General features: G+C 48.1%; 1 gene segment (V, D, J or C); it reads right to left on the bottom strand.

Moving 5' to 3' along the window:
* Positions 1-3,986: 3,986 nt before the first annotated feature.
* Positions 3,987-20,854, bottom strand: LOC119961132. The segment is given in 4 exon segments: positions 3,987-4,312; positions 4,935-5,243; positions 5,453-5,752; positions 20,791-20,854. Coding segments are annotated over 4 exon segments (954 nt in total).
* Positions 20,855-21,242: the final 388 nt, after the last annotated feature.

The raw sequence follows: 21,242 nt of genomic DNA, 5'->3' as shown, positions 1-21,242 counted from the left end.
TACTTCCAAACTCCCTGCTTGGGGACTGGGAAGATATTGAGTTAATAATCTCCCTCTCTCTGGTCAGGTCAGCAAATTGCCTTTGGGTTCTGCCTGCTGGAGGTGGAGATACAGAGAGTTCACTCGTCACCTTCCTCCTCTTTTGGTTGGGAAAGTGGAGGTAAAATGTGTTAGTATTGCCCCTTTGCTCTCTTTGTTGGGGAAGTGGGGAGGCAGTGGATTAAATAATGTCCTTCCACTCATTGTTGGAAGCGGGTGTCCAGTGGATTAACTAATGTACACCCCCCTCATTGTTGGAAGCGGATGTACAGTGGATTAACTAATGTACACCCCCCTCATTGTTGGAAGCGGATGTACAGTGGATTAACTAATGTACACCCCCCCCCCCTCATTGTTGGAAGCGGATGTACAGTGGATTAACTCAGACCACCACCGTCTCTTTGTTGGGGAAGTGGGGGCACAATGTGTTAACTAATGCTCCTCCCCTCGCTTTGCTGGGGAAGTGGGGGCACAGTGTGTTAACTAATGCTCCTCCCCTCGCTTTGCTGGGGAAGTGGGGGTACAGTGTGTTAAGTAATGCCCCAACCCTCTCTTTGTTGGGGACGTGGGGAGACAATGGATTAACTAATGCCCCTCTCTTTGTTGGTGAAGTGGGGGTACAGTGTATTAACTAAAGCCCCTCCCACTCTCTCTGTTGGTGAGGTGGGGTACAGTGGATTAACTAATACCCCCCTCTCCTCTCTTTGTTGGCGAATTGGGGGTACAGTGAATTAACTAAAGACCCTCTCTCTATTGGGGAAGTGGGGGTACAGTGGATTAACTAATACCCCTCCCCCTCCCTCTATTGGGGAAGTGGGGGTACAGTGGATTAACTAATGCCCTTCCCCCTCTCTCTGTGTGGGAGGTGGGTGGGTGGGTGGGGAGACAGTGGAATAACTAATACCCCTCCCGCTCTCTCTGTTGGGGAGGTGGGGGTACAGTGGATTAATAATTTCACTTTCCCCTCTCTTTGACTGGAGATTGTTGGTCCATGTTTCTGTGTGACCCTCAAATCAGTTCCCAGTGGGTCTCATGCAGCAACTTAAAGCTGACATTAATTTTAAAGGGATGGACAATGAGAGAAGCAGGAACACCGAGATCTAAATGTGATGGGTTTGTTTGTCTGAAATGGGAAATTGTCCGATTTTTCCTCATCTGGAGGAAAGTCAATGAAGATATTTTGCTGAATCCTGGAATGAATGAGTTTTACTCTGTCTCTAACCCAGGGTGTTTCTGAGCTGAGAGCTCTGGTTGTATCAGACTTGGGGCTGAGACCTGTAGAAATCCGGGTCTCATTGACCAGAGACTGGTTTAAAATCGCTGGATTTTAAAGCAGACCAAGACAGGCCAGCAGCACGGTTCAATTCCCGTACCAGCCTCCCCGAACAGGCGCCGGAATGTGGCGCTGAGGGGCTTTTCACAATAACTTGACTGAAGCCTACTTGTGACAATAAGTGATTTTCATTTCATTTTCAGATCTAACATCAGTAAAGTGGAAACACCATTAATCAAGTGGCTGTATGTTTAAATCACAATTAGAGGAAACGTTTTTATTATTTTTATTTTAGTTCGAAATATAACCAATCGATTCTCATTGACATGAATTAACGGTGTCCATCAGAGCGAGGGAAATGTTCACAAAACTGGGTTTACCGCTGGATTTATCAACCGTTCTGTTGATGATCTTCAAGGGGATGGCTTCATGTCCCACCACACAGGAGTAAGAAGCGCCGCTGGCCCACTCCTCCGCTGCAATGGATAACAGGCTGTACATGAAGAAGGAGCTATTGCCGTTCTCCGCCATCACCTCGGTGTTCTTGTAGTTCCCGGGATTCACCGGCTTGTCATTGACGGTCCACTTGACGAAGATCTCTCGGGGGGAGAAACCTCTCACTAAGCAGCTGAGGGAGACGAATCTCTGAGCGGAGACGTCTTCAGCCGAGGGCAGGAGGACAGAGACGGACGGTTCCCGCGGATTGGGATCTGCAGAAAATGTACAATAAATGTCAATAAAATGGGAAATTCCGGAGACAATGGAACCGCGGGTTAGATGTGAGAGAAATGTGTTTTGTGTTGGATTTTAAAGGTTTCCATTTTCCACTTTGGGATCTGTCCGGGTTCCCAGCTCGGAGCAGAGGTGGACACAATCCTTTTCCCTGAGAATTTACGGATATTGGATTCGAAAGTTTCAGAAAGTGTACAGCAGGGGAACAGGCCATTCGGCCCAACTATTCTGTGCTGGTGTATAAACTCCACACCAGGCTCCTCCCACCTTACCCCAAGAGGATTAGAAAACTGCCAATGTGACACCTTTATTCTAAAGGGAGGGCGTCAAAAACAGGTAACTATAGGCCAGGGACCTTAACATCTGTCAGTGGAAAACGGTTCGAGTCCATTATAACAGATCCAATAGCTGAGCATTTCGAAATACATAATATAATCAAACAGAGTCAGCACGGCTTCGTGAAGGGGAAATCATGCCTGAAACCTTTATTGCCCTTGTTCGAGGTGATAAGGAGAAGGCTGGAGAAGGGGGAATCAGTAGATGTAATATACATGAATTTCAAAACTGTGTTTAATAAATGAATGTACTATTCCCACGGCTGGAGATGACAAAAATATAAAGACAAGTGGTGAGGTTACAGAAAATCTAGAGAGGGACAGAGGTGGCTTAAGTTACTGAGTAAAAACTTGGCAGATGGAACATAATGTAGGAAAATGTGAGTTTAGACACTTTGGTAGGAGGAGGAACATAACGGAATATTATTTAGATGTAGAAAGACTGAAGAAAGCTGAAGTAACGGGGGAATTGGGGGCCCTCATGCAGAAACCACACAAAGCAAGTTTTGCAGGTAATATGGAGACAAATTGAATGTTGACATTTATTTCAAAGGGAATAGAATATAAACATGGGGACGTCTGGCTCAAACTATACAAAGTTAGACTAGTTAGACTAGTTAGACTACACCTGATATACTTTGAATAGTTTTCGTGGCCTTACCTAAGGAAGACAGATTGGTTTTGAAGGCAGTCTTGAGAAGGATCACGAGGGATGGAGGGATTTTCTTACAGGGAGAGGTTAAGTAGGCTGGGCCTGGACTGATTGGAGTTTAGAAGAATGAAGGCGGCCTAATCGAGACATGAAAGATTCTCAGGGAGCTTCGGAGTGTAGTCGCTGTGAGATTGTTTTCCCTTGTGGGAGCATCTCGGACCAGAGTGCAGGATCACATAGTCAATGTTCGCGCATTTCAGACAGAGATGAGAAGGAATTTCCTCTCTCAGAGCATCGGGGAGCTGTAGAATTATTTAATCCAGGGGGCTGTAGATTCTGGGTTGTTCAGTATGTTCAAGGTTGAGAGAGACATATTTTAAACCAATGAGAGATATGGGATTGGATTTTGTTTATTGTCACGTGTACCGAGGTACAGTGAAAAGTATTTTTCTGCAAGCAGCTCAACAGATCATTCAGTACATGAAAAGAAAGGGAAATAAAATAAAATACATAACAGGGCAACATAAGGTACACAATGTAACTACTTAACACCGGCATCGGGTGAAGCATACAGAGGTGTAGTGTTAATGAGGTCAGTCCGTTAGGGGGTCGTTTAGATGTCTGGTAACAGCGGGAGAAGGCGGGAAAGAGGAGTTGAAGATCATCACATCAGATCAGTTATGACCTCATTGAAGGCTGGATCAGTGTTGTTGGGCTGAATAGCCTACGTCTGCTCCTAAGTCTTGTGGTCATTGGTCTAGCTCCGTCTAAAGCCCATATCACTGCTTTTAATTCATTGTTCCTTCATCTACGTATCAATTTCCCCCTTAAGATCAACAGGCCCAAAATATTTAGTCGTGGAATTACCAATCAGAATGGACCATAAATACACTGAATGCTAAATACTGACCGCTGCACTGACACTAGAAATAGACACAATGACTCACTTATTGCTTCAGTTTCGCCGCTCACCTATTTTTTTGTGGATTGAAATTCTTAAAGGAGTTGGCAAGTCCTGATGGCTCGCCACACAGTCAAACACAGCCCCACTCAGCCAGGCTTGTGTCGAGATGTTTAATTTGCTGACCACGCTCTCAGTATCTGCCCCAGGCTGGTCGGCAATCTCTGATTTCAGCGGCTTCTTCGCTTCACTCCAGGACACGTTGACTCCATAAGGAGCATTCGAAATGACGCAGGTTAAGGTTACAGTCGCGTCCAGTAAGACCTGTTCTATTGGTGGTGGCAGTATTGTTACTGAGGCGGTAGTGCAACCGGAAGGATCTGTGAATGAAAAAAGTGGAAATCAACCCAAGTTTCAGCTTCAGAATCAGGACAGCAGGATTCAGCCTTCACTCTCTAAATGGGAATAAATTAACTTCGAAACTTCTAATGATCGCCATTAATCTTCTGTACACCAGTTTTGTCACCTTAAACGATTCTCATTGTGAAATACAGTGAGCCCCAATGGCATTCTAATGAATGAGTATTGCAGCATTCCCAATACAAATATTCCAATCCTTATCTCGGAAACCAAATAGGGAAGGCTGATTTATAAATCGGTTGAATGAACTTTCCAACACTTTACCTTGGAGCTGTTATCAATAAAGTGTTTCAGACACCCACTGCCTCTCAAATATAATCAGCTGTCTCAGGATAAAGCTGATATCAAGGCCACCTCACTCACTAAATGAATTCAAATTAGAGGCAAACATTTATTTCTCTGCTGATCAAATCCTGAATGGTGACCAATCCTAATGCAGCTCTTACATCAGAATGAAACACAAACTACATGGCAGTAAATTAGAAGTTATTTTGTGCTTTGTACTGATTTTAATAAATACCTGATTTTGATTAACATCAGAGTGCAGGATGATTTATTGTTTCCTCTGTTTGTGTCTCTTACCAGATGCGGTGATGTTGTGACTTTGGGTGACCTCTTGATGAGTGACCTGGCAGGTGTAGACCGCTTTGCTGAACCATTCCCCAGCGGAGACTGTCAGCCGACTGCTCGCCGAGAAGTTCCCGTTCACTTCACAGGCGGAAGAGGTGACAATTCCTGAACCCATGGCTTGTCCACTCTTCAGCCACTTCACCGTCATTGAATTTGGCTGGAAATCGTTAATTGAACAGACGATGGTTGCAAATTTCTGTCTTGTGATTTCTTCACTGGAACTCACGGTGAGGAGAACATTTGGAGCATAAATTTTGGGACCTTCAAGAAACACAATGAGATATTTCTTGCAGAAGAAATTGATAAACAAAATGAGTTCATATACTTAAAAAAATGTTTGTGGTCAATAGACACTAAGCTGGATTTTCCAGGGATCAGGAATATGCAGAGTATTACAAATTAGTTATATCCAAGACCCTATATAAGGTAATCATAGGTTTTCTATTTCTCACAGGTTCCACAACACTTACATTCCATTCCAATGCTCTTGTCTGAGCCGCTGTGTCGAACCTCACAGCTGATGTTGCTGCATCCCCCCTCTGACTCGGTGATGGTTAACTGGCTGCTCAGGGTGTAGGTTCCCTTCTTGTTTTTTACTGATGGGTATTTCTTAACTCCAGTGGTGATCAGCTGCCCATCGTTCTTCCAGGTGAGGCTGGTGATTTCTGGGGAGTAGTCCATCGCCAAACAGCCGTAGGTCACGGAGCCGTCGGTGTTATGTTGCTGACAGGAGGAGACCAGACTGTAGAGAGTGGGCGGAGTCGGTGTCACTGGGGGAGAATGGCCCATTCAACAAGTTAGACTCTGGTATTTGTGATTTATAAGTAACCAAGCATTTCATAATTTGACTAGAACTATGATTTTATCCTAACATTTCCGATTAAATCGCACATCCACATTGAATCTTCTATCAGTTCTATCGTTCGGAATCACCTACTTTTTGTCCCTTCTTCAGAAACTCACCTCTTTCTCCGTCTCTATAAAAAAACATATTTTGATGTAATCTGAATGGTGTAACTTTCATTGGATTGAAAGAGAAGAGCAGAGCGTTTCCCCCATTATTTCAGCCACCATGTAATATAAAATGCAAATGAGGCCATAGTCCCGGAGACTGTTCTTTCCCTTTGAGAGCTGACTGTGGTGATTTAACCTGAGGGTTACCACACATCAGGCCAGGAGCAAGGTTGAGAATGGGGGTCTTCATGAATAACCTCAGCCGGTACAGCAATCGTACCCACGCTGTTGGGATCGCTCTTCGTCACGAACCAGCCGTCCAGCGAACTGAGCTGTGTACGTCACAATCCAGCAAACTGAGCTGTGTACGTCACAATCCAGCTAACTGAGCTGTGTACGTCACAATCCAGCAAACTGAGCTGTGTACGTCACAATCCAGCTGACTGAGCTGTGTACGTCACAATCCAGCTAACTGAGCTGTGTACGTCACAATCCAGCTAACTGAGCTGTGTACGTCACAATCCAGCTAACTGAGCTGTGTACGTCACAAACCAACTGACTGAGCTGTGTACGTCACAAACCAGCTAACTGAGCTGTGTACGTCACAAACCAACTGACTGAGCTGTGTACGTCACAAACCAACTGACTGAGCTGTGTACGTCACAAACCAACTGACTGAGCTGTGTACGTCACAATCCAGCTAACTGAGCTGGGTACTTCACAATCCAGCGAACTGATCTGTGTACGTCACAATCCAGCTAACTGAGCTGTGTAGGTCATAATCCAGCTAATTGAGCTGTGTACGTCACAATCAATTTGTCTTACAAAAGTTGTCTCTTCATTTGTATCTTTGCAGTTTTGGGAAATTCCCTTTGTTCAAACTGACTGATGCCCCCTCCTCTCTCCACCTCACTACCCCCACTCCCCAAACCAGAGAATAGTGGCTTTGCTTCAAAAACACCTTCTGAATGCATCTTTATATAATTACAATAAAACTCTACATTTGAGTAATTGCAACATTCACTAATTTTAGGACCATGCACATTGACAGCAGGAGGAGGCCATTCAATCCGTGGAGTCTCCTCCCCCATTCAATAAGATCCCGGCTGCGCTGATTGTGGTGTTAACCCCACATTCCGCCTGTCACTGAGACCGGGCTGTCTGCGATCCCCCCACCCCCCGCCCCGCGCTCCCTGTGCGTCCCCCATCTCTCTGCGGTTCCCGCTGGATTGCTGCACCTTCCTCCTTGTCCCTTCACTATCGTTTAGCTCTCTGCTCTTTTCAACGGCTCTTTGCCCATGTGCGCTGCACTTTCCCCAGTTCTTTCGACTTTTCCCGGTTCCTGGCACTTTCCCCGGGCTTTTTGAACATTTCGCCAGCACTGTGCGCTTTACCCCGATTCTTATGGCTTATCGCCCACTCTATGGACTTTCGTCCGGCTCTCTGCACTTGCGCCAACTCTCTGCCCCTTCCCCCGGCTCTCTGCCCCTCCCCCCGGCTCTCTGCGCCTCCCCCCGGCTCTCTGCGCCTTCCCCAGGCTCTCTGTTCCTTCCCCCGGCTCTCTGCTCCTTTCCCCGGCTCTCTGCTCCTCCCCCGGCTCTCTGCTCCTTCCCCCGGCTCTCTGCCCCTTCCCCCGGCTCTCTGCCCCTTCCCCCGGCTCTATGCGCCTCCCCCCGGCTCTCTGCGCCTTCCCCAGGCTCTCTGCTCCTCCCCCGGCTCTCTGTCCCTTCCCCCGGCTCTCTGCTGCTTCCCCGGCTCTTGGCGCCTTCCCCCGGCTCCCTGCACTTCTCCCGACTCCTGCACTCCCACTTGCCCCCCGGCTCTCTGCACCTTTCCCTTGCTCCCTCCACTTCCTTCCAGCTCCCTGTCCTTTTCTACAGCTCTCTGTGTGTTCCGCTGCATCTCTGCCCATTCCCCTTCATCTCTGCCCTTTCCTCTGCATCTCTGCCCTTTCCCCTGCATCTCTGCCCATTCCCCTGCATCTCTGCCCATTCCCCTGCATCTCTGCCCATTCCCCTGCATCTCTGCCCTTTCCCCTGCATCTCCGCCCATTCCCCTGCATCTCTGCCCATTTCACTGCATCTCTGCCCATTCCCCTGCATCTCTGCCCTTTCCCCTGCATCTCTGGCCATTCCCCTGCAGCTCTGCCCTTTCCCCTGCATCTCTGCCCTTTCCACTGCATCTCTGCCCATTCCCCTGCATCTCTGCCCTTTCCCTTCATCCCTGCCCTTTCCCCTGCATCTCTGCCCATGCCCCTGCATCTCTGTGCTTTCCTCCCAACTCTGCCTTTTCGCCGTCTCTCGGCTCCTTCCCCGGCTCTCCGCACTTTCCCCCGGCTCTCGGCTCCTTCCCCCGGCTTTCTGCACTTTCCCCCGGCTCTCTGCCCCTCCCCTGGCTCTCTGCTCCTTCCCCCGGCTCTCTGCCCCTTCCCCCGGCTCTCTGCTCCATCCCCCGGCTCTCTGCTCCTTCCTGCGGCTCCCTGCCCCTTCCCCCGACTCTCTGCTCCTTCCCCCGGCTCTCTCTCCCCTTCCCCCGGCTCCCTGCTCCTTCCCCCGGCTCTCTGCCCCTTCCCCCGGCTCTCTGCCCCTTCCCCCGGCTCTCTGCCCCTTCCCCCGGCTCTCTGCCCCTTCCCCCGGCTCTCTGCGCCTTCCCCTGGCTCTCTGCTCCTTCCTCCGGCTCTCTTCTCCTGCCCCCGGCTCTCGGCACCTTCCCCCGGCTCTCTGCTCCTCCCCCCCCCCCCCCCCGGCTCTCGGCTCCTTCTCCCGGCTCTCGGCTAATTCCCCCGGCTCTCTGACCCTTCCCCGGCTCTCTGCCCCTTCCCCCGGCTCTCTGCCCCTTCCCGCGGCTCTCTGCCCCTTCCCGCGGCTCTCTGCCCCTTCCCGCGGCTCTCTGCCCCTTCCCCCGGCTCTCTGCCCCTTCCCCCGGCTCTCCGCACTTTCCCCCGGCTCTCTGTTCCTTCCTCTGGCTCCCGGCAATCCCGTGTCATGCCGCCACATTCGGGCGCCACTGGACATCAGTTTCGCTCCAGTTCTCTATTCCTCCCCCGTTGCAGACGCTCCCTTGCCCATTTCCTGAGCATCAGAGAGAGAGGATGAGTGAGTAACTGAGTGAGGGTAGGAGAGTGAGTGTGTGTGTGAGTAACTGAGTGAGTGTAGGAGGGTGAGTGGGGATGAGTGAGTAAGTGAGTTAGGGTAGGCGAGTGAGTGCGGGTGAGTGAGTAACTGAGTGAGGGTAGGGGAATGAGTGTGGGTGAGTGAGTAACTGAGTGAGGGTAGGAGAGTGAGTGCGGGTGAGTGAGTAACTGAGTGAGGATAGGAGAGTGAGTGTGGGTGAGTGAGTAACTGAGTGAGGGTAGGAGAGTGAGTGTGGGTGAGTGAGTAACTGAGTGAGGGTAGGAGAGTGAGTGTGAGTGGGTAACTGAGTGAATGTAGGAGAGTGAGTGTGGGTGAGTGAGTAACTGAGTGATGACAGGAGAGTGAGTGTGTGTCTGTAAGTAACTGAGTGAGGGTACGAGTGTGAGTGTGCATGAGTGAGTAACTGAGTGACGGTAGGAGAGTGAGTGTGGATGAGTGAGTAACTGAGTGAGGGTAGGAGAGTGAGTGCGGGTGAGTGAGTTGGCTGATTGAGGATGTATTAGTGTTGATGAGTGGCAGATCAGAGTGAATGACTGAGTGAGGGTAAATGGGTGAGGCTGTGTCACCGAGCACGAATGAGCCAAGATGGGTGAGGGAGAGTGAGTGAGACGCAGGAATGAGTGCCGCTGGGTGAATGAGGTTGTGTAGTTAGAGTCAATGAACAGGAGTGAGCGAGGGTGGGTGAGTCAGGGGGTCGGTGAGTGAGTGAGCTTGGGTGAGTCGGGGGTCAACTGCTGGTGAGTGAATGTAGTGGGTGAATGAATGAGGGGGAGTCAGTGACCGTGGTCGAGTGAGGGTGATTGAGTGAGGATGGTTGAGGGAGGATGTATGAGTGAGTGCGGGTCAGTGAGGATGTAAGTGTGGCTCAGTGAGTGAGGTGAGTCATTGAGAATTAGTGGGTGTGCGAAGGTGAGTGAGGATGTGTGAGTGGCAGAGAATGAGTGTGGGTGGTGCGCGAGGGTGGGTGTGTGATGGTGGTTGAGTGAGTGAGGGTGAGTGAGGGGATGGGTGTGGGTAAATGAGGGTGTGTGAGGATGGGTGGGTGAGTGGGGGTGAGTGGTAGTGGGTGACAGAGGGTGGGTGCGTCTGGTGAGGGTGTCTCAATAAGGGTGTATGAGGGAATGTGAATGAGTGAGGGTGTATGAGTGAGGAAGGGTAAGGATCTGTGAGTGAAGGTGTGTGAAAGAGGGTAGGTGCGAGTCTTTGTGAGGGTGAATGAGTGAGGCTGGGTGAGTGAGTATAAATGAGTCAGGGTGGATGTGTGAGGGGGATTCGAGAGCGATGGTGGATTGGAGGGTGAGTGAGTGTGGGGGAGTTAGGGTGGGTGGTGGTATTTGAGTGAGGGGGAGAGTGAATGTGTCAGTGAGGGTGGGTTACTGATTGAGGGTGCGTGAGGGTGGGTGTGTGAGTGTGGGTGAGTGAATAAGCGTGCGTGAGGGTGGGTGTGTGAGGGTGGGGGAGTGAGGGTGTGTGAGTGAGGGTGGGGGAGTGAGTGTGGGGGGGGGGGTGACTGAGTGAGGGTGAGAGCCTGAAGGAGAGTGGGTGAGGATGAATCAGGATGGGCGTTGGTTTGAGGATGAGTGGGTGAGAGTGTGTGAGTGAGGGTGAACGAGTTAGGTTGGGCCTGAAAGGGTGAGTCAATCAGGGCGAGTGGTGGTGAATGAGGATGGGTGACTGTGTGTGTGAGGGTGAGGGAGTGAAATTGTGTCAGGGTTTGTGGGTGAGTGAGAGTGTGTCAGGGAGGGTGTGTGAGTGAAAGTGTGTCAGGGTGGATGGGTGAGAGTGTGTCAGGGAGGGTGGGTGAGTGAGTGTGTGTCAGGGAGGGAGGGTCAGTGAGTGTGTCAGGGAGGGTGGGTGAGTTAGGGTCTGTCAGGGAGGATGGGTTAGTGAGTGTGTCAGGGAGGGTGGGTCAGTGAGTGTGTGTCAGGGATGGTGGGTGAGTGAAAGTGTGTCAGGGAGGGTGGGGGAGTGAGAGTGTGCCAGGGAGGGTGGGTGAGTGTGTGTGTGTCAGGGAGGGTGGGTGAGTGAGAGTGTGTCAGAGAGGGTGGGTGTGTGAGAGTGTGTCAGGGAGGGTGGGTCAGAGTGTGTGTGTCAGGGAGGATGGGAGAGTGAGAGTGTGCCAGGGAGGGTGGGTGAGTGTGTGTGTGTCAGGGAGGGTGGGCGAGTGAGAGTGTGCCAGGGAGGGTGGGTGAGTGTGTGTGTCAGGGAGGGTGGGCGAGTGAGAGTGTGCCAGGGAGGGTGGGTGAGTGAGAATGTGTCAGGGAGGGTGGGTGAGTGAGAGTGTGTCAGGGAGGGTGGGTGAGTGAGAGTGTGTCAGGGAGGGTGGGTCAGAGTGTGTGTGTCAGGGAGGGTGGGTGAGTGTGTGTGTCAGGGAGTGTGGGTGAGTGAAAGCGTGTCAGGCTGGGTGGGCGTGTGAGAGTGTGTCAGGGAGGGTGGGTGAGTGAGAGTGTGTCAGGGAGGGTGGGAGAGAGTGTGTGTGTCATTGAGGGGGTGGGTGTGTGAGAGTGTGTCACGTGGGTGTGAGAGTGTGTCGGGAGAGTGGGTGAGTGAAAGTATGTCAGGGGGTGGGTAAGTGAGAGTGTGTTAGGGAGGGTGGGGTGGGGTGAGTGTGTGTCAGGGAGGGTGGATGAGTGAGAGTGTGTCAGGGAGGGTGGGTGAGTGAGAGTTTGTCAGGTAGGGTGGGTGTGTGAGAGTTTCAGGGAGGGTGGGTGAGAGTGTGTGTGTCAGGGATGGGGTGGGTGTGTGAGAGGGTGTCACGGGGGGTGTGTGAGAGTGTGTCAGTAGAGTGGGTGAGGGAAAGTGTGTCAGGGAGGGTGTGTGAGTGACTGTGTGTCAGGGAGGGTGAGTGATTGAAAGTGTGTCGGGGAGGGTGTGTGAGTGAGTGTCTGTCAGGGAGGATGGGGGGGGGTGGTGAGTGTGTGTCAGGGAATGTGGGTCAGTGAGTGTGTGGCAGGGAGGGTGGGTGAGTGAGAGTGTGTCAGGGAGGGTGGGTGAGAGAGTTTGTCAGGGTGGGTGGGTGAGTGAGAGTGTGTCAGGGAGGCTGGGTGAGTGTGTCAGGGTGGGTGGGTGAATGAGAGTGTGTCAGGGAGGGTGGGTGAGCGAGTGAGTGAGGGAGGGTGGGTGAGCGAGTGAGTGAGGGAGAGTGGGTGAGTGAGAGTGTGTCAGGGAGGGTGGGTGAGTGAGAGTGCGTCAGGGAGGCTGGGTGAGTGTGTCTGGGTGGGTGAGTGAGAGTGTGTCAGGGAGGGTGGGTGAGAGAGTGAGTGAGGGAGGGTGGATGAGTCTGTGTGTGTCAGGGATGGTGGGTGAGAGAGAGTGCGTCAGGGACGCTGGGTGAGTGTGTCTGGGTAGGTGAGTGAGAGTGTGTCAGGTAGGGTGGGTGAGAGAGTGAGTGAGGGAGGGTGGGTGAGTCTGTGTGTGTCAGGAAGGGTGGGTGAGTGAGAGTGTGTCAGTGAGGGTAAGTGAGTGAGAGAGTATCAGGGAGGGTGGGTGAGTGAAAATGTGTCAGGGAGGGTGGGTGAATGAGTGTCTGTCAGGGAGTGTGGGGGTGAGTGTGTGTCAGGGAGGGTGGGTGAGTGAGAGTGTGTCAGGGAGGGTGGGGGTGTGTGTGCGTCAGAGAGGGAGGGTGAGTGAGTGTGTGTCAGGAAGGGCGGATGAGTGAGAGTGTGACAGGGAGGGTGGGTGAGTGTGTGTGTGTCAGGTAGGGTGGGTGAGTGAGGGTGCATGAGTGAGAGTGGATCAGGGAGGTGTGTCAGGGTGGGTGGGTGAGTGTGTGTCAGGGAGGGTGGGTGAGTGAGTGTGTCAGGGAGGGTGGGTGTGTGAGAGTGTGTCAGGGAGGGTGGGTGAATGAGAGTGTCAGGGAGGGTGGCTGAGTGTCTGTGTGTCAGGGAGGGTGGGTGAGTGAGTGTGTGTCAGGGAGTGTGGGTGAGTGAAAGTGTGTCAGTGAGGGTGGGTGAGTGAGAGTGTGTCAGGGAGGGTGGTTGAGTGAGAGTGTGTCAGGGAGGGTGAGTGAGTGTGTGCCAGGGAGGGTGGGTGAGTGTATCACCGAGAGTGGGTGAGTCAGAGTGTGTCAGGGAGGGTGGGTGAGTGTATCACCGAGAGTGGGTGAGTCAGAGTGTGTTAGGGAGGGTGGGTGAGTGACAGTGTGTCAGGGAGGGTGGGTGAGTGAGAGTGTGTTAGGGAGGGCGAGTGAGTGTGTCAGGGAGGGTGGGTGAGTGAGTGTCTGTCGGGGGGGGGGGTGAGTGAGAGTGTGTCAGGGAGTGTGGGTGAGTGAGAGTGTGTCAGGGTGGGTGGGTGAGTGAGGGTAAGTGAGTGAGGGTGGGTGTGATTGTGGGTGTGAGGGTGGGTGTGAGGGTTGTTAAGGAAAGATGTATCATTGAGGATAGATGAATGAGGGTGAATGAGTGATTCTGAGTGAGTGAAGACTGGTGAGTGAGGGCGAATGAGCGTGGATGAGTGAGTGACCGCGATGGTCCTTCCCAGGTGCTCCCAGCCCATTAGGACGATGTTCCTCTGGATGAGGTTCCGCTCAGGCTCAGCTTCCTGTTGACTGTTGTCCACAGTCGAGCTGGGGGCTCTTCCATTTGTCTCCACCACCCCCACCTCCTCCTCTTCCTCTCCATCCATCCTGTCCTGATTCTCCACATTGATCAGCTTTCTGTAACACCGGCTGTGTGCAGTCAGACAGCAGTGTAGATCACTGGGCAGCTGCTTTAATACTTTCAGTAACACCGGCTGTGTACAGTCAGACAGCAGTGTAGATCACTGGGCAGCTGCTTTAATACTTTCAGTAACACCGGCTGTGTACAGTCAGACAGCAGTGTAGATCACTGGGCAGCTGCTTTAATGCCGATGTAATTTCATTTTGTGCAAAACAATTCGGAACTTCAACAATGAACATTCCTGCAACTTGAGATTTTCATTTTACAAATGGCAATTTCAGGCCGTAAAATTGTTGTCATATTGTGTCAGAGTGTTTTCTTCATTTTTGTGCTGTAGGAGTCTCTGGCTGGGCCAGCATTTATTTCCCATCCCTCAGTGCCATTGAGATGATGGCGGTGAGCTTCATTCTTCAACCACTGCAGTCTATGTGGTGTTTGGGAGGCAGCTCCAGAATTTTGAATCATGGACAGTGAAGGAACAATGTGATATTTTGATGATATCACGATGGTGAGAGGCTTGATGGAGAACTTCCAGTTGGTGATGTTCCCATGTGTCTGCTGTCCTTGTGCAGATGGTAGCTGTTGTGAGTTTTGAAGATGCTGTCGAAGGAGCCATGACGAGTTCCTGCAGAGCATGTTGTAGGTGTTACACACTGCTGCCAGTGTTCCTCAGTGGTGGGGGGAGGGAGTGGTTGTCGATGGTGTGCCAATCACGGGCTACTTTGTCCTGGATGATGTTCAGTTTTTGAGTGTCGTTGGAGCTGTATTCATTCAGACAAGTGGACAGCATTCCATCACACTCCTGAATGTGCCTTGCAGATGGTGGACGTGATATGGAGCTGCCGGCGTTGGACTGGGGTGAGCACAGTAAGAAGTCTCACTCAGGTGACTCACCTGATGAAGGAGCTGCGCTCCGAAAGCTAGGGATTCTAAACAAACCTGTTGGACTTTAACCTGGTGTTGCAGATGGTGGACAGGCTTTGGGGCGTCAGGAGGTGTTTTTGTTGCAGAATTCCGAGTCTCTGACCTGTTGTCACAGCCACACAGTATATATGGCGAGTCCAGTTCAGTTTCTGGTCAATGGTCAGCAGGAGATTCAGCGATGGTAATTCCATTGAATGGCATTGGGGTGATCGTTCGATCTTCACTTGTTTGAGATGTCCATTGCGTGTACTTGTCTGATGCGAATGTTCCTTTCCCCTTATCAGCCCAAGCCTGAATATAGTCCAGATCTTGCTGCATTTAGCAATGGACTGCTTCAGTAACTGTGGAGTCGTGAATGGTGCTGAACATCATTCAATGATCAGCCAAAATCCCCACTTCTGACTTTTGGAAGGTCATTGCTGAAGCAGCTAAAGATGGCGGGGCCGATACTGAGGAACCCCTGCAGTGATGTCCTGGAACTGAGATGATTGACCTCCAGAAACCAAAACCATCTTCCGCTCGGTATGACTCAAATCAGCGGGGAATTTCTCCCCGATTCCCATTGACTCCAGTTTTGCTCGGGGTCCTTAATGCAACACTGGTTCAAATGTTGCCTTGATGTCACGAACAGTCACACTCAGCTGTCTGTGTGTTCTTGTGTGTGTGTATCCTTGTGTGCGTGTTCCCAGGTATTCATGTGTCTGTGTGTGTGTGAGCGTGTGTCTGTTCCTCTGTGTGTGTGAGTGTCCCTCTGTATCCCTGTGTACGTGTTCCTCGGTGATCATGTTTGTCTGTGAGCGTGTGTGTCTGTTCCTGTTTGTGTGCTGCTGTGTGTGTGTGATGAGTGTATGTGTGCTCTTGAGTGTGTGTGTGTGTTTCCTTGCGTGTGTGTGTTGCTGTGTTGCGCGTCTGAGTGTAAGTGTGTGTGAATATATGTGTGTGTTCCTGTGTGTGTGAGAGAGACAGACAGAGTACGTGTATGTACGTGAGATAGGTGTCAGAGGGAGAATACAATAATCTGCAAGGGAGAGTTTCTGTGTGAGTGTGTGTGAGGGGATGTGTGTGTGAGATTTTGTGAGTGAGAGAGGCAATGTGTGTGAGAGTGTGTGTACATGGCAGATTGTGTGCGTGAGTTCGAGATAGTGTGTGTATGATTGAGTGTGTGAGATTAGAGAGCATGTGAATGTGTACCGAAGACAGTGAGAGAGACCACGTGTGTCAGAGAGAGACAGAATGTGGGGGCGCGTTTGTGTGTGAGAGTGTGCCAAAGAACATGTGTGTGTTTGAGTGAGAGAATGTGTGTGTTTGCGAGATGCTGTTTGTGTGCGAGTGTTTGTGTCTGTGTGAGGGAGAGACGGTGTGTCAGAGAAGGACAGATTGTGCGGACGAGTTTGTGTGTTTATGAGAGAACGTGTGAGAGTGTGCCACACAACATGTCTGTGTTTGAGTGAAAGAAAGTGTGTTTACGAGATATGTATGTACCAGTGTTTGTGTGTGAGAGAAATACGTGCTTGTGTGAGTATTTGTGTCTTTGTTTATGAGTGTGCATGTGCGAAAGAGAGATTGTGTGAGAGAGACACGTGACACTGTGCATGGGAGAGAGAGCAGGTGACAGAATGTATGTGTGTGACAGGGTGCGTATGTGTGTCTGTGGAAGTGTGTGTGAGAGAAAGGGAGAGAGATAGTATGTTTGAGATTGTGTGTGTGAAAGAAGGAATGTTTCTGTTTGAAGAGCGATTATGGATATGACACTGTGTGTGGGAGAGATAACTGTGTGTCTGAGATAGTGTGTCTGTGATCGAGAGGGAGTGTGTGAGAGAAAAAATGTGCGTATGAGAGAGAGTACGTATGTCCGAGAGAGAATGTGAGAGAGTATGAGATACTGCATGCCTGAAAGAGAGAAATAGATTGTGTGTCAGAGAGAGAATGAGACAGTGTCCATGAGAGAGAGAGAGGGCGTGTGCCCGGGTGCACTTGTGACAGTGCCTGAGAGCGGGAGAGTGAGAGAGTAATAATGTGTTGGCGAGTTTGTGTGCGTCTGAGATATTGTGTGTGTATATAAGAGGGAATGTGTGTAAGAGAGAGCCTGAAAGAAAAAATGCTACGTTTGAAGAGTGATTATGCATGTATGTGAGGGAGAGAGACGGTCTGTGTGTTTGAGAGTGGGTGTGAGAGTGAGACAAGGTGTGTCAGGGATTTGGTGAAAGAGAGCGCGTGTGAGATAGAGCGTGTGTGAGTGAGAGAGCGTGTGAGTGACAGATCATCACAGTGTGTGAGTGAGATTGTGAGTGTGTGATTGCGTGTGAGGCACAGTGTGTATGTTTGAAAGAAGTATTGTGATTATGTGTGTGAGAGAATGAGTTTGTGTGAGGATGAGAGAGAATGTGTGTAAGAGAGCGAGAGTATGTATGTGTTTGTGATGATGTATGGGTGCACCAAAACCTGCAAGTTCCCCTCCAGGACACTCACCATCCTGATTTGGGAACACACCGCCAATCCTTCACTGTCGCCGAGTCAAAATTCTGGACCTCCGTCCCTAGCAATATTGCAGATATACCTCCGCCACATGGACTGCAGCTATTCAAGGATGCTTCGCATCAAAACTTTCCCAAGAACCCTTAGGCATATATAATAAAATCTGGCCTTGCCAGCGCCTCCAGAATCCTAGGATAGGATTAAAAATAAAATGCAAAAGGATTTATCCGCTGCACTGACCCATTAAATAGATCAATGACTGCCATAGCACGGAACGTAACCCAATAAATCACTCTCTGCATTGCCGAATCGAAAATTCCCAAGACCGATATATCACTGCTTAAAAATCAACCAAATCTCCTTTTCCAGCCTGTCTGGCGTTGCTGAATTATTTCTGACTGTCACAATCTGGGGTTGGAATCTCCTTTCTGAGTCGCCTAGTCAAACATCAAGTATAATTTCCACATTTCACACATATACAAGTTTTATTGAAGGACTTGATCAAATTCCACTCCCTGAAATACTGGAAAATGAAGCAGAAGATTTACAACCAGTCAGGAAGATTCCTGGTCCCAGCACAGTGACCGCGCGCACAGAAACTGAACAGACACACATGACAACAATCGAGTTCCAGCAGATAGATCTGTTCAATCTGTCAATTTCATGAAACTGTTTGATTCTAATTTATCAATGGTCAACTTCCGACAACAATAATTCAGTGATTTATTTGAAATTAAACTGATATGATTAATTTCAAAACTGCATTCGGTTTTTAACTATTTCTCTCTGTCTGTCTCAAAACTCGATAATTGGGCAAAAAGTAGTTTTGCTGAAAATGAGCAAATTAAATATTACAGATTCAGGGTAGATTAATGACGGAACAGAGACTCAGTGACAGGGCAATAATTAAACAAACCAGGAAATATTCACATTACCCACTGATGTGATCTAAAAACACAACTAAATATAATCAGAAAAAGAATCAGGGCAAAAGAATGTAATCAGAAAAAGAATTTAGCTGCACACAGCAGTATAAAGAAATGTATGGTTTCCTAAATTAATTTCAGATATTATTAAAATTCTCTAAAACATTTGAGATATTGCACGCCAGGATACAACTCAATTGTAGGAGATCATTTATGCTGAATTAATTCTCACTGATATTGTATTGTAAGTTATTGTTAATTGTCAGCTAATTCTTTATTGGATTATCTGTACTATAATAATAAATATAATAAAAAGAGCATTCAATAATCCCCAATTTGTTTTTACCCAGAGCTTTATGAAATAATTGGGGTTTAATTAAAACAACCTGACAATCAAACAATATTGAACAGTAAACTCCAAATTACTCGATGGAAACATCTTTACATTTAACTGACTCTATTCACATTTATTTCACTCCAATTGCTCTATTCGACCTACAAACGTGTAAAATATGCGCCGTTCTGAACACATTGATAAATCATAACCTCCAACTATTCTCAGAAAGTAATGAATATAACAAGAGAACAGCTGAGTTTGTTCAAATCATTTGCAAAACGCACCCATTATGAGCAAGTGGAGTGGAGAATTTGTTGTTGAATTTAGCATTTAATAAAATTTAAGCCTAAAGCTAAGATATAATCATTCTTTCTTTCCTATCATCTGTTCTTCCTATAATTCTATCGTGTGTAGAGCACAGCCGTGGGAGACAGGATGTCATTATAAAATGCAAATGTACTGTTAACCTTTTGCAAATAAATAAATAAATCGGTTTGACATTCAAGCCTTTACTTTTCAATCTCTTGCCATGTGCAATCTGAACTTTCCTACAATACAAATAAAATCATGGGAACAATTCCTTGATTGGCAGCAACTTCCACATCTCAGAAACCTGTTTCAGGTTAGATTAGTGATAATTCCCTCGCTATCGAACTACAAATTACAGTGAAGGTATAATATGGTTGCAGCGGCACAGAAATAATAGAATAACTGGAACTACAAAGTATTTCCAGCCAAGAAACCTGTCCGGTCATGTCAACCTCGTGCAGAACATAGCATGATTGTGAAAGGTGATTAATGATGAATTATATTAATATGAAATAACCTTTGGTTAATATGGAGTTGTATCACCGTATTGCAATGGTTTGAATGATATAAATGTTACTATGATCTGCATGGGCGTTTCCGTCATTATTTCGTTTAATCTAGAAGCATCAGTTAAAATTACAAAATGCAACAACATATCGTTATTAGATTCTTTTCTTAAAACTGGCTGTTTTCTCCTGACAATCGCCCTTCAAGCATTTTCAAACGCCGAGACTGTTTGCATTCAACCAGAAAATGTGTAACCGCTCAGTGTCACCGAGTTTAAACAATGCAGAAACAATGCAGAAAAGCTGAACCGTTTGACAGATCTGAATCATTTAAAGTCACCCAGATACACAGTCTCCTCAGCAGAACAAAACACTAAATCACATCAATGAAACCCGTTTATGGAGAAGCAACTCAACTCTACATCGAACAGGATCAAAATTAACATTGCAAGAAGTTATCAATATCCAGCAAACCAGCTCATCGCCAAATGTATGAATTATTTAACTAAACAGAAATGTGGAATAACAGCAATAGCATTGCGAGGAGCTGGAATATTTATACAAATAAATATTGAAACGTTACCACATTTTTTCATATTGAGTCAATTTTCAAACATATTTAAATGCTTTTAATGTTTGCAGTCGATGGTAAAAGCTGCAACCATCAGATGCCACCGAGATTAAACTTTGCACAAACGGCAAACTGATTGCAGCACCAACCTGTGCTCGGAAAGGATTGTCGTAAAACGTGGCTTAGTTTAATCTGCAATTTTCGCTTTTTCACGATGCACTAACAGCCTCCCTGTTCTCTGCCTACAATCGTGCGACAAGCAGTTTCAAACACGTAGACTCTTTGCATTCAATCACAAAACGTGTAACCGCTCAGTGTCACCGAGTTGAAACAATACAGACACGCCAAACCGTTTCACAAACTTTCCTACACAAAGTCACCCAAAAACATTCCTCAGCAGGAAAACACCAAATCACATCACTGAAGGAATGAAACATCACGGAGAAGCAGCTCAATTCTACAAACACTTCCAACAGAACCAAATGTAACATTGCAAGAACATCTCAATTTAGAATGCACCAAACCCTCATTTCATCAAATGAATGAACAGGTAAACTAAACAGAAAACTTGAATAAATCATCAGCACTTTCAGTAAGCAGAACATGTTCAATAAGATAGTACAGAAACTTTAGCACATTTTGTCAATGTTGGGTTCGATATCAAACACTTGTGCGGAAGACGGTACAAGCTGCAGACATTAGATAGAACCGAGATTAAACATGGGGTAAAAACAGACATTTTGTATTTAAAGTAACCCAGCAACACAGTATCCTCAGCAAATAAACATCAAATCACAGCAAACAGGGACTGAATCCCTCAGCAGCATCCTTCTGTCAAGAAAACGCGGGATTCTATATCCCCCTTTCAGCAGAATCAAATGAAACATTGCAACAACATCTCAATACATGATCCACCAAAACACATTTCAGTGAACGAATGGATTTTAAAAATGCAGAAAAATATAAAACAAACACTCAAGTAAAACAGTTGGTAAATGACGGAATGGTTCTTATCTGCAGTCACCGTCACCATGGTCCCCTGTCCCCAGTAGTCGAAGTAGTCACAGTGTCACATTCCCTGGGCTGCTCCATACAATAACTGCACCTGCATAAAATAGACAGAAATCCACCATTATTTTAAATATTCACAAACCAACGGCAAAGAAAATTCACGATTAATTTTCAGGAAATTATATTAATATTTGTGGATACCGTTCTCTCTTCATAAATGACCGAATGTTTTACATTTCACAGACATGGAAATGTTATTGAAAACACGAACAGTGACTAAATAACGACCCCCAATTTTCCACATTAATTCGTATTATTTTGTCAGTGCTGGAATCAAATAATGCTTCACTGTGAATAAAGTTGGATTATAAACGCCAGCACTGAGCCAGCCTCAGTGAATTAGTGCTGAGAGGCTTTTTGTATTGACAGTAACTGCTGTGCTGCGCCAAGTATCA

This window comes from Scyliorhinus canicula, unplaced genomic scaffold, assembly GCF_902713615.1.
Source record: "Scyliorhinus canicula unplaced genomic scaffold, sScyCan1.1, whole genome shotgun sequence".
Lineage (NCBI taxonomy): Eukaryota > Metazoa > Chordata > Chondrichthyes > Carcharhiniformes > Scyliorhinidae > Scyliorhinus > Scyliorhinus canicula.
This window is presented reverse-complemented; position numbering and strand designations above follow the sequence as displayed.